The sequence below is a fragment of the Pelodiscus sinensis genome, chromosome 2 (assembly GCF_049634645.1).
Source record: "Pelodiscus sinensis isolate JC-2024 chromosome 2, ASM4963464v1, whole genome shotgun sequence".
Lineage (NCBI taxonomy): Eukaryota > Metazoa > Chordata > Testudines > Trionychidae > Pelodiscus > Pelodiscus sinensis.
In genome coordinates this window covers 115616296-115631108 of record NC_134712.1, presented here as the reverse complement: position 1 = coordinate 115631108, position 14813 = coordinate 115616296, and the positions used below count along the sequence as shown (strand labels likewise).

Genomic DNA, 14813 nt, shown 5'->3' with positions numbered 1-14813 from the left:
CACTGGAATCTGGTTATTTTATCTACTATATATTTGAAAAAGCTTAACTGTCTGTGAGTGAGTCTGTCTGTCCATTTGTTCAAGAACTCCTCCTAAACAGTAAGAGCTAGGACCACCAAATTTGTTATGTAGCTTCCTCTTTATCCTAACTTAAATCAAGATCTGGGTTTGGTTGTGCCAGAACAATGGGATGTGCTTGGAATGCAAATGTTTTTCATAACCCAGAAAGGGAGAGGGCTGCTAGCAGGGACAGTTATACTATATAATGAGACTACAGCAGGGCAGCAAGGGATCAAAGATGGTGACTAGGACAGCTATAACACTCTTCCTACAGCCCCCAGAACCCCTTCCAACAGCCTGCCCTGACTCCTATACTCCCCACAGCCTGCCCTGGGGCTGTGGGGAGCGCCAAGGTAGTTCTCTCTCCACAGGGCAGCCTGCATACTGAATCCTTCATTCCTAGCCTCACCCCAGAGCAATGATTTAAATGAAGAAAAACAAAAATTAATCGAGTTAAGGATCTGAGCAATGCTGGGTAAATCTAATAGTCTATAATTGTATAGAAGAGGACGCAGCTCACACTCATACTGAATAATTATTAAAGATTCATTGCCATTTTCCCTGGTGTAGGTGAGCATAAAGTTAGGCCCAAAAACTAATATGGTAAGAGATTTGGAGTCCAACTGACCTGAGCTCTGGTCCAATTCAGTAAAGAACTTAAACACTCAAAGTATTAACACGTAAGCAGACACATCAATGTCAGTGGGCTCTGGAGCAGACTTGCTGTCTGAATACAGTTAAAATACATCAAATACTCTGAACTATATAATGCAAAGTATCAAAATTCTCTGGTGCCAATGCCTTATCTATACTACAGATGCCACTCTTACCTCAGCATAACTGCATCTACACTGGAAGTTTTGCTGGCACAGCTATATCAGCAAAGGTGTGGCTATCTAAGGCCAAGTCTACACTAAGGGATAAATTCAAATTAAGATATGCAATTCCAGCTACATTAATTGCTTAGCTGGAATCAACATACCTTAATTTGAACCTTAGTGCCATGCCTTCAACGGGAGGTCAACGGGGAAAACGTTCCCTTCGGCTTCCCTTACTGTATTTTCCGGCGTATGAGGCGACTGGGCATATAAGACGACCCCCTAATTTTCTAGTTAAAAGATAGGTTTTCGTCTTATACTCGCCGTATAAGACTACCCCCCCTTTAAAAGGCCAACCGGCAGTGCCCCAGCGCCCGTCCGCCTCCCCTGGCTTTGCTCCCGGTGTCCCTGGTCTGCTGGAGACAGTCCCCAGCAGACCAGGGGCACCGGGAGCAAAGCCGAAGCGGTGGTGGGGTGCCACGCTTCTGAGGCTTTGCTCTGGAAAAGCCTCAGAGGCGCAGGACCCCGCCACGGCTGCGGCTTTGCTCCCAGTGTCACTGGTCTGCTGGAGACAGTCCCCAGCAGACCAGAGGCACCGGGAGCAAAGCCGCAGCAGCGGCGGGGTCCCACGCCTCTGAGGCTTTGCCAGAGCAAAGCCTCAGAAGCGCGGCACCCCGCCGCCGCTTCGGCTTTGCTCCCGGTGCCCCTGGTCTGCTGGGGACCGTCACCAGCAGAGCAGGGACACCGGGAGCAAAGCCTCTGAGGATGCCGGCAGCGGGACAGCCGCGGCGCGTCTGGGCTGCCCTGCTGCCGGAGCCCCTCCGCAGCTTTGCTCCGCGTCTTCCTGGTCTGCAGACCAGGGGGACGCGAAGCAGCTTTTCTCGCCCCGGAGTACACGGGCGGCGGGACCGCAAGGTCCTGCAGTCTGTGTCCTCCGGGTCGAGAAAAGCCCGTTCGTACCTGCAAGTCGGGGACTGCCTGTATACCCGGCGTATAAGACGACCCCTGACTTTTGGGGGATGTTTTTTAGCATAAAAGGTTGTCTTATATGCCGGAAAATACGGTACTTCTTGTGAGGAGTAGGAATCCGGTGCTGACCAGGGAGTCCCTTAGCATTCAATTTAGCAGGTCCTTACTAAACCCACTAAATCAAACACTAGATGATGAACCTCCGGTGCGTCGATCCACAGGTAAGTACAGATGTGGTCTAACATCCAACCATTGTAACAATGCTGACAAATTGTTCTAGTGTAGATCTGGCCCACGGGTCCTTTGTTTTATGCCACAAAGCCATGTGACCGTCTTAAGCAATGGTTAATCTAGTCAATAGTTTTGGTTCCCGAAGACTGCTGACAAATTGTGAGACAATAATGGAAATAGTACTTCAGTGTCATAAAAACTCTGAATTAAATTGGGCAGTTCTGGGAATCTTAACCTTTTTAACACATTTCATATGTTATAAATGGAATATACTTTGTGATGACTATCCCATAAGGGCTGCCAGCGAGTACTGAACTACGGACCTCTTTGCACTAAGCATGAATCTCTAGTTCTTGAGAAAAAGATTAAATCTCTTTCTTAACTGATCACTTGGGATGACTCATCAGCCTTTTATATGGATCAACCACTAGAGGGTGAACAAAGACCCACACTATGGTAATGTGGATTATAACTAGCACAATGTGCTCCCAGGTGCTACGATAGTACAAGCAATCAATATACACCACCACGCTGCAACACATGGTAAAACCTAGTTAGTTTTATTAACATCTAAAACAATGGCATACCAGGAAAAGAAAACATTCCAAAGGGGGAAATGTCAACAAGTCACTGCACATCCTATTTTAACTATCAGCTGGCAAGGATATTGTTAGGGAGCTATGTACAACAGTTCTCCTCTGCTACTGCAAAGATAACCAGTCCCCCATGGGCTACTTTTATATGTAATAAGCAGAGCACAGGAGAGATTTAAACATACATTACTAGAAGAGGTACCTGGTGATGTCCAAGGCTTGGTCCCATCTGCCGGCTTCTCCCCAGGGCTGGTCCCGGGTGACAGGAGCTACATGTCACAGTGGGTAGTTGCTCGTGGCTGCTCCTTGGGGCTGGGACACTTGCTGCCTTCGCTGAGGTCATTTGTGAGTATAACTGTCCCTGCCATCACACCCTTGCCTTCCCATCTAATGTGAAACAATCACATTCCTCACAGGTCCCACTGTCCTGGCACAACCAAACCCTGACCTTGCTTAAGTTATGATAAAAGGAAGCTACATCCAAACGTGACTGTCCCAGTCCTTACCGTTTAGGAGTTCTTGATCAAATGCAAACTCTCTAAAATATACAGCAAATTAACGAGATTCATGATTTTTGGGTTCTAGTCAGTTTTCACAGTGGTCTTTAATTGTCTGAACTCTAACCAAGAATTCAGACCACTAGGGCCTGCGTACTGCCGATACTGTCACCACAGTAACCAAGTGTAGCAGGGCTGCCAAGGCTCCACAACCCTATTTCAGGAGGGAGGGGAGAAGAAGGGAGGAACTTCTTTACTCACCTGGAAGAGATCAATGAACCAACCCATGGAAGGATTGAGGGGATCCTTTTTGGGCTACGGAGATCTCTATGGTGGAAAGTGCAACTTCATCTGAACAGCAGAGTGAATCCGTTTGCAAAAAGTAGAGATGTTAGTCAAGGATTAGGGATCCAGCAGAGTATTAATGTAGGTCTTTCAAGAAAATACACAAATAGGTAGGCTATTAACATTTCCTTTTATTTATAGAAAATAATAGAAATTAAATACAAACCATAGAAAAAACCCAAGATGAAGCTTCATTATGATGCCAAAAAGGAAGACAGAGAACCAAGAAGATTACTAGGGTTTTCAGTTTCTAACTGATTGAAGTAATTACTGTAGTCTTTCTTTGACTTAGTTCTATACAGTGACCATTATAAACAATCAATGTTCTTTTGTTTAAGAGACACAAAATATGTTAATATTTTTTCCAATCAGCCAACAAAACAGAATAGCAACTGGTTCCAGATTAAAATCAGAGTAATAAATACTGATGAAGTTACCTATAGAACGCTAAAATGTTTCCTTGTAGTCACAAAAGGATATTAACTTTATAAAACAATAAGTTATTTATGTAACTCAAGATGTTCAATAAGTTGCTAAAAAGTTTCATGTATTTGATAGAGGAAGGAAAAACAAAACAGGGGCTTAGAAATACAGAAAGGCAACACAGAAAGCAGCGGAAAAACTGGATACAATCTATACTGCTGAAGTCAGTCACATGAGTGTTGACTGTCTTCTGGTGGATAATCATTTATTCACATAGTCTAGTCGCCCCTTAAGCTGTCACTGAAAGGCTGGTAAGGGAAGAGCCTGTCATGTTTCTGGACAATGGCTGTTTTGTTCCTTTCTTACAGGACTGGAAGAAGGACAGTCAGTGACTGACATCCCTTCTGTGCCTTGATTTAGGGAATCCTATAGTCATACTTCCAACATGGACAGGACAGCCCAGCCTTCCATATGCTGCTGTGGGTTCTCTCTCCCTTAATTCTGTTCCACTCCCTTGAAGGAGAACACAGAGCAATTATAGCCTGGATTTACAAGGGTGATGCAACCAATGATGTTCAGAGAAAATAGGATCCTAGCCAAAGAGATCTACAGGGCCCATTAAAGAAAAAGACGAGTTTGTGTGTGCTGGGAAAGTAGCACTCCAACTCTCATCTAAGTATTTTCTTTATTCTTAAGTCTGCTTTCCAGTTGTAGTTTCACAAGTGTGTGGGCTTTAGGACTATTGAGACATCTCAATTATCCAGGCATTGAATGTTGTTGTTTCAGAGGCTGATGTTTTGGAAGTCAACCAGCCAATTAAAACAAAACAAAACAAAAACCAAACAAATCTGAACAGAAAACATTAACCAATGTCTCCCACTATTCTCAGTATAAGGTAACACACACACACGCACACACACACACTACTTTTGCTGTAAACACATGGAAATCTTTTGCCATACACATCGTCTTGTGACTACAGGTTTGAACAAGGAGATCATCACTCTCAGTCCTGTGTGTAAGATTTTTACAAAGAGGAAAGTCTCCAATCCACAAAAACTAGGGACTGTGCATGACAGCACAATTTAGTACAGTCTTAGGCAAACCTTTTCACCTATTGAAATTCATATACAGTTACCTGTCTGCTTGCTAGCCAAGTGTTATCTATTAATCATGGTGGCTGTCAAAAGATTATGTAACACATACACGCATAGAATTCAGCAAGCTATTAGGTTGGAAACAAAGGGTAAGGCTTTTCTAAGTCCTATAATATCCCAACACCTGCCACCAATACACCAACAACTTGTTGTGTGATGAGGCCCCAAACATAGAATTTTGGTGCAGATTGGAGCTGGAATATAATAATTGTATAAATCCTAATTTTTCATTGATGGATTTTATATCCATACTTTCCATTCCATTAAAATCAGTAAGATACCAAAATATTTGGGGGCTTACTTTATCCTTACAGTTCATCCCAGCGCTCATCACTGTGTGAAGACATTGTCAGCTTGCATCAAACAGCATGTTAAATGTTTCTAAATTAGGGTATCAAAGGACAAAACATTTTTTTAAAAATCAGGTCAAGTATAATGTGCTGAATCTCTGTCTTACTCTGGATGACTGGGGCATTCATCATTCATTGTATATTTCTTTTAAAAAATCCTTGCAGGCTGGGAGTTTCCTTCTCTGTTCTGAAATCTTTAAGCAAAAACCCTGCATGCTCTGAATCAAAGACTAAAAGTAAGGACATTGTATCCAATTCTCCTCACCATAACACCAGTGTAAATCTGGAAATACTTCATTAAATTTGTTTGTAGTGACACTGTTATAAATCCAGAATAATTCCAACTAAATCAATCGAGCTCTTCCAGATTTACATCAGAAGCAGAATTTGACCTCTAGTTTTTTTTACTCCGATTTAAAATTTAGCTTGCATGTGCACACTGACAAACTTGACCACTGGTTTTATATTGGCAAAATAGATGGAATTTACACATCTCAAATCTTCCTACCTCATTTTTAATCCCAACTAGTGACAACTATGAATAATTTAAATAAAACCCATAAAGCTTTCACACACAAAAAAATCATGAAACACACACTTTGCATTCATCACGTGCGAAATCAAGATTATATGATGCAATTTTCAAAGTTGCATTTACAACCGCAGTGACATGAACAGCATTTTTTGAGGTAGCTAAGGTCAAACAGCAATGTGAAGCACAAGCAAAAAATACGTAAGTGCTCACACACTTTGGAAGCTCATTCTTTGGAGGCAATGTTATCATGCGTACATGAATGCATATTAGAGGCGCATATTACAAAGGGGGTGGAGTCTGAGGGTAGTGAGAACTTGACAAAAGGGATACCTCTCACCAGAGAAGGTTACAGAGAGAGAGAGTGCTTTTACATAAAACTGTAAAACTGTATCAAATACACACACATGCACTATATAGTATTTTCATCAAGCTTTCCACAAGGCACAGCTTGCATGACTTCTGTAGAGTGTGGAGGAGACTCGGGTGACATCTGTTTTTAAACAGGGATGAGAAAAAAAAATGAATCCAGCCTAGAATGATTACGTCTCTGTTGTATAGTTGTATGACAGGGACGGCAGCGAGGAAAAGTTATTATTCCACTGTCTCCCACTGGTACTTGGCTGTGTCGCTGCCTGCTCCTTATATTTACTCAGAAGAGTTTTGGCTTCTTGCTCATCCTGCAAAGAACTTTCTCCATATTCCTCCTTCAGCCACTGCCTGAACTGTAGAAATAAATACATAAGAGAGATGCTAAATGTTAACACATACTAGATACAGAAATACTACTCCTCTTACCAACAGCATCTTTACTAGTAAATATCAACATCTTTTTAAGATCATTACAATAGTCAAAATAATTTCAAAATCTCATAATTGAATCCTTTTATAGCCTAACCCCATTTGGCTAAAGAAAAGTGCTCCAAATGCTGCAGTTTATGGCTTTGAAGTAACGAAGCGCTTAAATATGTGTGACTAAGCACAGGTGTCAACTCACTGAAGTCAATGGGACTAACTCATGCTTAAAAAGGGTTACGCACATGCATAAATGCTTTGCTGGATTGTGCCCTAAATCTGGAATAAGGCACAAGTACAAGCACACTTTGGGCAAAAGAAATGGCAGAGTAATAACCAAATTTTAAATGACATCTGGCACAAAGGTCAATCATGGAGGCATTCACGTTCACAGTGCCCTTGTCCATACTGAAGCGTCAACAGACATAGTTTTTTAATAACTTAACAAAGCAAACTGTAGTATGTCACTAGGGTCCCTAGGTATTCACCCACGAGTTCGGAAGAAACTAAAATATGAAACTGCAGAACTACTAACTGGGGTATGTAACCTATTGCTTAAATCAGCCTATGTACCAGGTTACTAAAGGATAGCTAACGTAACACTGATTTTCAGGAAAAGTTCTGCAGATGATCCTGACAAGTACAGGCTAGTAATAAGATAAACAAGCTCCCTCACCAAAGGTTCTCAAGCAAAGTAAATGAAGGATAAGAGAGAAAGTGCTCTAATGGATCAGTGGCTGGTTAAAAGACAGGAAGAAAAGGCTGAAGTAAGTGGTCAGTTTTCACAGCAGAGAGAAGTAAATAGAGGTCTCCCTCAGAGGTATGTATTGGGAACAATTGTATTCAAAATATTCAAAACTGATTTAGGAAAAAAAATGGGGTAAACAGTGAGTTAAACAGTGTAAATTTGCAGATGACACAAAATAATTATGTTCCAAGTAGACTGCAAAGAGCTACAAAAGGACCTCACTAAAATGACTGACTGGGCAATAAAAATTCAGAGGAAATTCAATATTCATAAATGTAAAATAATGCATATTGAAAAACATAATCCCAGTTATACACACAAAACTATGGGGTCTGATATAGCAGTTACCATTCAAGAAAGAGATCTTGGTGTTTGTGTGATTAGCTCTGTGAAAACATCCACTCAATGTGCAGTAGCTGTCAAACAAAAAATACGATGAAAAGTAGAGAACTGGAAGAGACCTCAGAAGGTCATCAAGTCCAGCCCCCTGCTCTAGGCAGGACCAATCCCAACTAAATCAACCCGGCCAGGGCTTTGTCAAGTTGAGTCTTAAAAACCTCTAGGGATGGAGATTCCACCACCTCCCTAGGTAACCCATTCCAGTGCTTCAACACCCTCCTGGTAAAATAGTTTTTCCTAATATCCAACCTAGACCTCTCCCACTGTAACTTTAGACCATTGCTCCTTGTTCTGCCATCCATCACTACTGAGAACAGCCTTTCTCCATCCTCTTTGGAACCTCCCTTCAGGAAGTTGAAGGCCACTTTCAAATCCTCCCTCACTCTTCTCTTCTGCAGACTAAACAAACCCAAATTCCTCAGTCTCTCCTCATAGGTCATGCTCTCCAGCCCCCTTATTTTTGTCGCCCTCCCCTGGACCCTTTCCAATGCGTCCACATCCTTTATATAGTGAGGGGCACAGAACTGTACAATACTCCAGATGTGGCCTCACCAGCGCCAAATAAAGGGGAATAATCACATCTCTGGATCTGCTGGCAATCCAATGCTCCTCCTAATGCAGCCTAATATGCCATTAGCCCTCTTGGCTACCAGGGCACACTGTTGACTCACATCCAGCTTCTCAACCACTGTAATCCCTGGGTCCTTTTCTGCAGAAAATGATACTTAGTCATTTGGTCCCCAGCCTGTAACAGTGCTTGGGATTCTTCCGTCCCAAGTGCAGGACTCTACACTTGTCCTTGTTGCATCTCATCAGATTTCTTGTGGCCCAATCCTCTAATATGTCCAGGTCACTCTGGACCCTATCCCTGCCCTCCAGCGTATTTACCTCTCCCTCTAGCTTAGTGTCATCTGCGAACTTGCTGAGGGTCCTGTGTTCATTCCCTCTGAGGCATATGATACTGGCTTCTGTCAGAAGACAGGATACTGGATTAGATGGGTCTGACCAAGTATGGCCATTTATATTTTCTTGTTTCAACACACCAATGCTGGGCTATGTGTATGTAATATATAGGCTTTTTAATACATACCTTGAAGTGCATTACTGTGTTTTTAAAATGGTTTAGTTGGATGTGAAGAGCACGGAACATAAGAACAGCCATACTGAATCAGACCAAAGGTTAGTCTTGCCCAGTATCCTGTTTTCCAATAGTAGCCAATGCCTGGTGCCCCAGAGGGAATGAATGATCCCTCCCCATCACCCATTCCCAGCCTCTGACAAACAGAGGCTAGGAACATCATTCCTTCCCATCCTGACTATTAACCATCGATGGACCTATTCTCCATGAATAGTAAATAACTTTTCCTTATTTATTTTCTCCATACCAGTCATGATTTTATAGACCTCTCTCATGTCTCCCTTAGTCTCCTCTTTTCGAAGATGAAAAGTTCTAGTTTTATTAATCTCTCCTTATATGGCAGCCATTCCAAATCCCTAATCTTTTTGTTACCCTTTTCTGAACTTTTTTCCAAGGCCAAGATAATTTTTTTTAGATGAGGTGACCACATCTGCATGCAGTATTCAAGATGTGGATGTACTATAGATTTATAAAGAGGCAATAAGATATTCTCTATCTTATTCTCTATCCCTTGTTTAATGATTCCTATCATTCTGTTTGCTGTTTTGATTGTTCCTGCACATTGAGTGAATGTTTCTAAAGACCTAGTCACAATGACTCTGAGATCTCTGTCTTGAGTGATAATAACTAAATATTTAATATTCTATAACATGTGTATCTGCCAAATAAAATATAAAAACAAAGATTCTATTAAAGTGTGTGCTATACAAGTACAGATTCAGACCCTGATCCCGCAAAGATTTATGCAAGTGTTTAGTTTGATGTTGATGGGGCTACTCACTAGGGATGCAAAACTTGTAAAAAAAACATTAACTTTGTAACCAGCAGGCCCCCGGGGGCTGCTAGCTTTGCTGGCCTCACAGATTCCTGGCAGTGGCTGGAAGTTTAACCAGTTAAACTCTAACATCCCTACTACTCACCTGTGTCAAGTTTAGTATGTGGCCAAGTCTGTGGGATCGGGAACTAACCAGGTATTTTAAGCATTGAACATGAGGTCAGTTCCTCGGCAGGTATCAGTCAGCATCACTCCAATGACTTCAGTGGAGGTATGTCAATTTACAACCAGCTGATAACCTGGCCTATAATCTCTTGTTGCATCAAGTACATTACAAATGTGCGTGTGAATTCTTTAACCTACCTCCCCTTCTTCCTACCTTGACAAGTCTCTCACTCATCTGACCTGGCAGTGAAGCCTAAATAAAGAAACAATTACAAGTGCTTCTACTCTGCTCAGATGTTGATCTTTTTGGGGGGTGGGGAGTTGGGGAGCTTTAAAGAACAAGTGGCTCCAGCTCTTTCTTCTTGCTTCTTTAGCACCACTACTGTCAATCAGCTGTGCAAAGCATGGCTGAAAGCAGCACCTTCCCTCTCCTAACCCTGCTATCACTCATTAGCTGGGAGAAGGAAATTATTTTACATCACATGACTCTTTCTTAATCAACCATATAGCATTTGGAAGTTAAGTAAGAGCATGAGATATATTAGAGTGGCAGTAGCCACTCAGTTATTAACTATATGGGGATCAATCCTGTAAGGAACTCTGCAATCCAGCCCTGATCCAGCAAAGCATTTAAACACAGACTCATAAGCATGCAAATTGTGGTAAAGGTATTAAGGGGATTGCTCACATTCTTAAAAGTTGAGCACACGCTTAAGTGCTTTGCTAGATCAGGATCATTTATGTTCACTATATACTGGACCCTGAAATATAGAGGGGTGAATCTCCAAGAAGAATGGGCACCCCCGACTGAGGAGCTGTAACAGAAACTCAGTCCAGATGTGAGTTTTTTAAACAAAGAACCAATGTAAATCTCCATGAGAACTGTCTGATTTAGCTACTACCATTCACATGCTATATCAGGACCATGGTACTGTACTCAGCATCAAAGCAGGATCAAACACATACAAAAGAAGCAAAATATATTTACACTGAGGCATTATCAAGGATGAGACCTTAAACCACATCTAAGGGAAATTTCTGAATGAAGCACGTTATGACTTTCAATGCCTAATGGCCTAGATAATCAAGTCAAATGGCTCAAATGTGCTGAAACCCCAACTAGGGATGTTAAATATTGGTTAATCAAATAGTCAAGTAAATGCATGAATTCTTATCCATTAGTTGACTATTCTATATTCCCTGGGGACAGGGCTGGCAGCCAGTGAAATCTGGTCTCACTCTCAAGGAGCCCCCTGCCACTCGGTGCTGTTGTCTCTGTATGCTAGGTGGGAGCTGGTCCCCTAAGGGAACCAATTTAAAAACCAGATCCCCTTGCGGACCAGCTGCCTATTTCCCTGTACTGCTGCCTCTGATACAGAGGCAGCAGCGTGGGGCATCAGCAGACCCTATATAGGGGGAGTCTGAGCTCCCAGACCCGGTGGAAGCCAGAACTAAGCTGGGCTGCTTGCCCGCCTGGCTCCTAATACACTTTAAATACAGAGCCACAGCGGGGGTAGGTCCCAGACCCGTCACAAGCCAGGACTGAGCTGTGCTGCTGGCCAGCCTGCTAAGAAACTTACCAGCACAGAATGGGAGGGGGGTTTAATTGCATGTAGTCTATAGTGTTAACCTATAAGATTTTGCTAATCAGTCAACTACATTATTACATCCCTAACCCCAACCTGTATCATGACAGATACTTTGTACAGACCTACCATGGACAAGTGGTACTGTAATTAAAAACTCGGGTCTAAATTCTCAGCTGACAAACTGATATAGTTGCAGTGAAATCATTGATTCTCAGACTCAGAGATACAGCAGCCTGTTATAAGTTATGTCCACAGGTGAGAATTTCTTTTTGTAGCCTAGTGTCACTCTTTCAACAAAGAAACTGCTGCATCCTTCCATTGTGACATTTAAAAAAAAAAAAAAAAGATGTTAACCTGAGAAGAGAGTATTTGCCTATACAATGACAATTAGGGTTATTAGCTAAAACCAATCAGATTTGAAATGACTACAGACATTCATTCGAGGGAGGAAGGTGACCAATCTGGAAAGTCCCTTTATAATGTCTCTTAAAAAATCAGTTCAGTTGTCCACTCATTAATACAAGTTCTGAATGAGCCAGGAAATATTCAGTTAAATATTTTCAAAAAATATATATTTACAGTAAACTACTGCATTATTGAAATGCCACAGTAATTTCTCAGCTCTCTGCTGCAAGAAATTATGAAAGAAAAATGAAGCCAACCTCCCCACCTCATTTACTTAATTTTAAAAGAGTGACTTGAAAAAAAGTCCAGAGAACACAAATGTGCTGAGCAATGTAAAATGGACTGATGGTCAAAAAAGTGATTATGTAAAAACAGAACCAGCTTTTGCCACAGACTTGCTCCTGGTATGTGTTATCTGTTTATGTTACTGAAAAAAACAGGTTATTACTATTTTGCTAAGGTCCCGTTAGCCCTGCAAAACCAACACAGCTCAAGGAGAAGCAGCTGGATTCCATTTTGGCTCAGGAATTATCCTCAGAATTGTTAAGTTCTAGTGGCACACAGTGTTCATTATTGGTGAGGATGCATAGTCCAGAAAGAGAACTCCGCTTGACTTCTAGATCTCAAGTTTTGTTTACAGGATTGTTACTTTGAAAAATGACTTTTCTTGCTTTAATAGCTAAGTAGATAGGAAAAATCCCCACAGTTTTTACATTAGCATCACTTGTACATTTGTATTATTGCTGCATCCTGGGCCATATATCTTCTAATCTTTAATCTTCTAAAATTGATACAGTCCAAAACTTTATGCCTTAGATTAGAATAAACCAAACTGATCAATGAACTGAGTTAACAAAAATCGCTTACATGGTCCACATCATGCTTTTCAAACTCCTGTAGCTGCCTCTGGAAACCCATGTTAGGATTGGCACAGGATCTTGATGCTCGTACAACAGACAGTGCATCTTCCCAGCCAAAGTCTGTGATTGTCATGATGTAAGCAACTACCAAAGTTACACTCCTAGAGACCCCAGCGAGACTGCAGCAGAAATGAGACAAAAGAGATATAAAATATGAAGTCTTAAAGTAAATACACATTATCTCATATAGCATCATACATTTATGCAGCACTTTACAGAGTAAAATACATCACCTAAACTAAGGAATATAAGGGAATGAATAGAGTGTGGTGATTGATCCTATGTAACTACTGAGATAGCTTTATGTTTAAGAGCCCTGTGCAGATAAAAACTCTGCAAAAAATGAACCGCACTATCCGTGGATCTGCAGGGCTCTATGTTGACTATATACTGGACCCCAAAATGTTGAGGAGAGAATCTGCATGAAGTATGGGCACCCCAACTAAGGAGTTGTACTGAAATTCCCATTCAGAATAGGGTCATGAAATAAGGTGGTAGCCTTTTCAAGCACATATAGAGGACTCATTGAAATGAGATTGGCTTTAACTTAATTAAACCTTCTGACTGAGTTGAACTATTAGAACACAGGCTTCAGTTGTCAATTTTATTCCTGGCTCTGCCTCTGACATGCTGCATGACTATTTTTCAGTGCCTCAGTTTCCCCATCTGTGACACTGGGAGAATGATAGAATCTTCCACTGTCAAGTGGTTTGACAGCTATGGATGAAAAGTGGTGTTATAACCATAAAGATAGTTGTAGATTTGCTCACTTAGCATTTACAAAACACTTTACACTTTCAAAGAATATAAATGATATAGCACAACATCAACAAGCGATTTTAGAATACCCTCATGAAGTAGATCAATATCCCTGTGTTGCATATGAAGAGAGTGAGGTGCAGAGAGGTTAATCGATTTGTCCAAAGCTACACCGTGAGGCAATGGCAAAACAGGAACAGAATGCTCCAGTTCTACCTCCAAACTACTAGATGTCTCTGACTCTAGATCTAGTTTCCGAAAAGCTCGTTAGACATTGCAGCAATGCACAAGGACCACAAGCAATGACAGTAAGAGAAATCATGATGGGCTTTCCTGTTCTGTATTCAAACTCTTTTGAAGGCAGTTAATGTCTCAGGACAGCCTCTCTAATCAGTAATCTGCTTGAAACAGCTGTGATATTTGAATGCTTCAGTGAAGCTTAAAACAGCAGTTTCTGTGGAGAGGAAATTTCCAGCAGCCCCAAAGCAGAAAAAATAGTTGCAACAGGAAATGATAAGATTATTAGGATTACAGGAACTGTTGCTGAGGGAAGAAAATGGTGCCCAGCATTAATCAGAGAAATAGATAATGAAACACTATTGGTGAAAAATGACACAGGGAGCTGATGATCACCAGGAGTCAGCAGCTCTGGATTTCACTCCTGGCTCTGCCACCGACACATTGTTTGCTCCAGAAGCCACTTACCCTCTTTATGCCACAATGTCCACAGGGGATCAAAGCTTAACTAGTGTTTTTTATTGGGGGGAGGGAGGAAAAGGGGTTCCTCAGATGTGAGGTGCAGATAAATGCAAAAGTATTATTGTTAAAAAAGAAAGAGAAGGGTGAGCAACACTAATTTACCATTGAGTTAAAAAAAGACAACAAAATGGAGGGGGGAAAATTAAGAATATTCTTAAACAACTGACATACGTACCAGTGAACAAGACAGCCCTCTCCGCTCTGCCGGCACTCATGAATAAACTTGATGCTCTCTTTGAAATGTCTCGTTCTGAAAACAGAAGCAAGAGGGAAATACAGAGCATTTAGTTTTAGTGAAATCACAAAGAGGAAAAAACAAACAAGAAAAAGATACGAAAAGCCACTTAATATTATTCCCAGAATACAGTACATTAAAAAGGCAAGCA

At 41.4% G+C, this 14813-nt stretch overlaps 1 protein-coding gene across 5 annotated transcripts in view; it reads right to left on the bottom strand.

Moving 5' to 3' along the window:
* Positions 1-3608: 3608 nt before the first annotated feature.
* DUSP22 (dual specificity phosphatase 22) overlaps positions 3609-14813 on the bottom strand; it is a 78668-nt gene continuing 67463 nt past the window's right edge. For 3 of the 5 annotated variants that reach the window (XM_075921340.1, XM_075921342.1, XM_075921341.1), the window contains 3 exons: positions 14603-14677; positions 12857-13028; positions 3610-6700 (listed from right to left, as the gene is read on the bottom strand). In XM_075921340.1, coding sequence (XP_075777455.1) covers positions 6518-6700; positions 12857-13028; positions 14603-14677 — 430 coding nt within the window. In that variant the 3' untranslated portion in view covers positions 3610-6517. Of the gene's footprint in view, positions 6701-12856; positions 13029-14602; positions 14678-14813 lie in introns of all 5 variants that reach the window. The other 2 variants (XM_075921338.1, XM_075921339.1) reach the window with 1 other exon arrangement.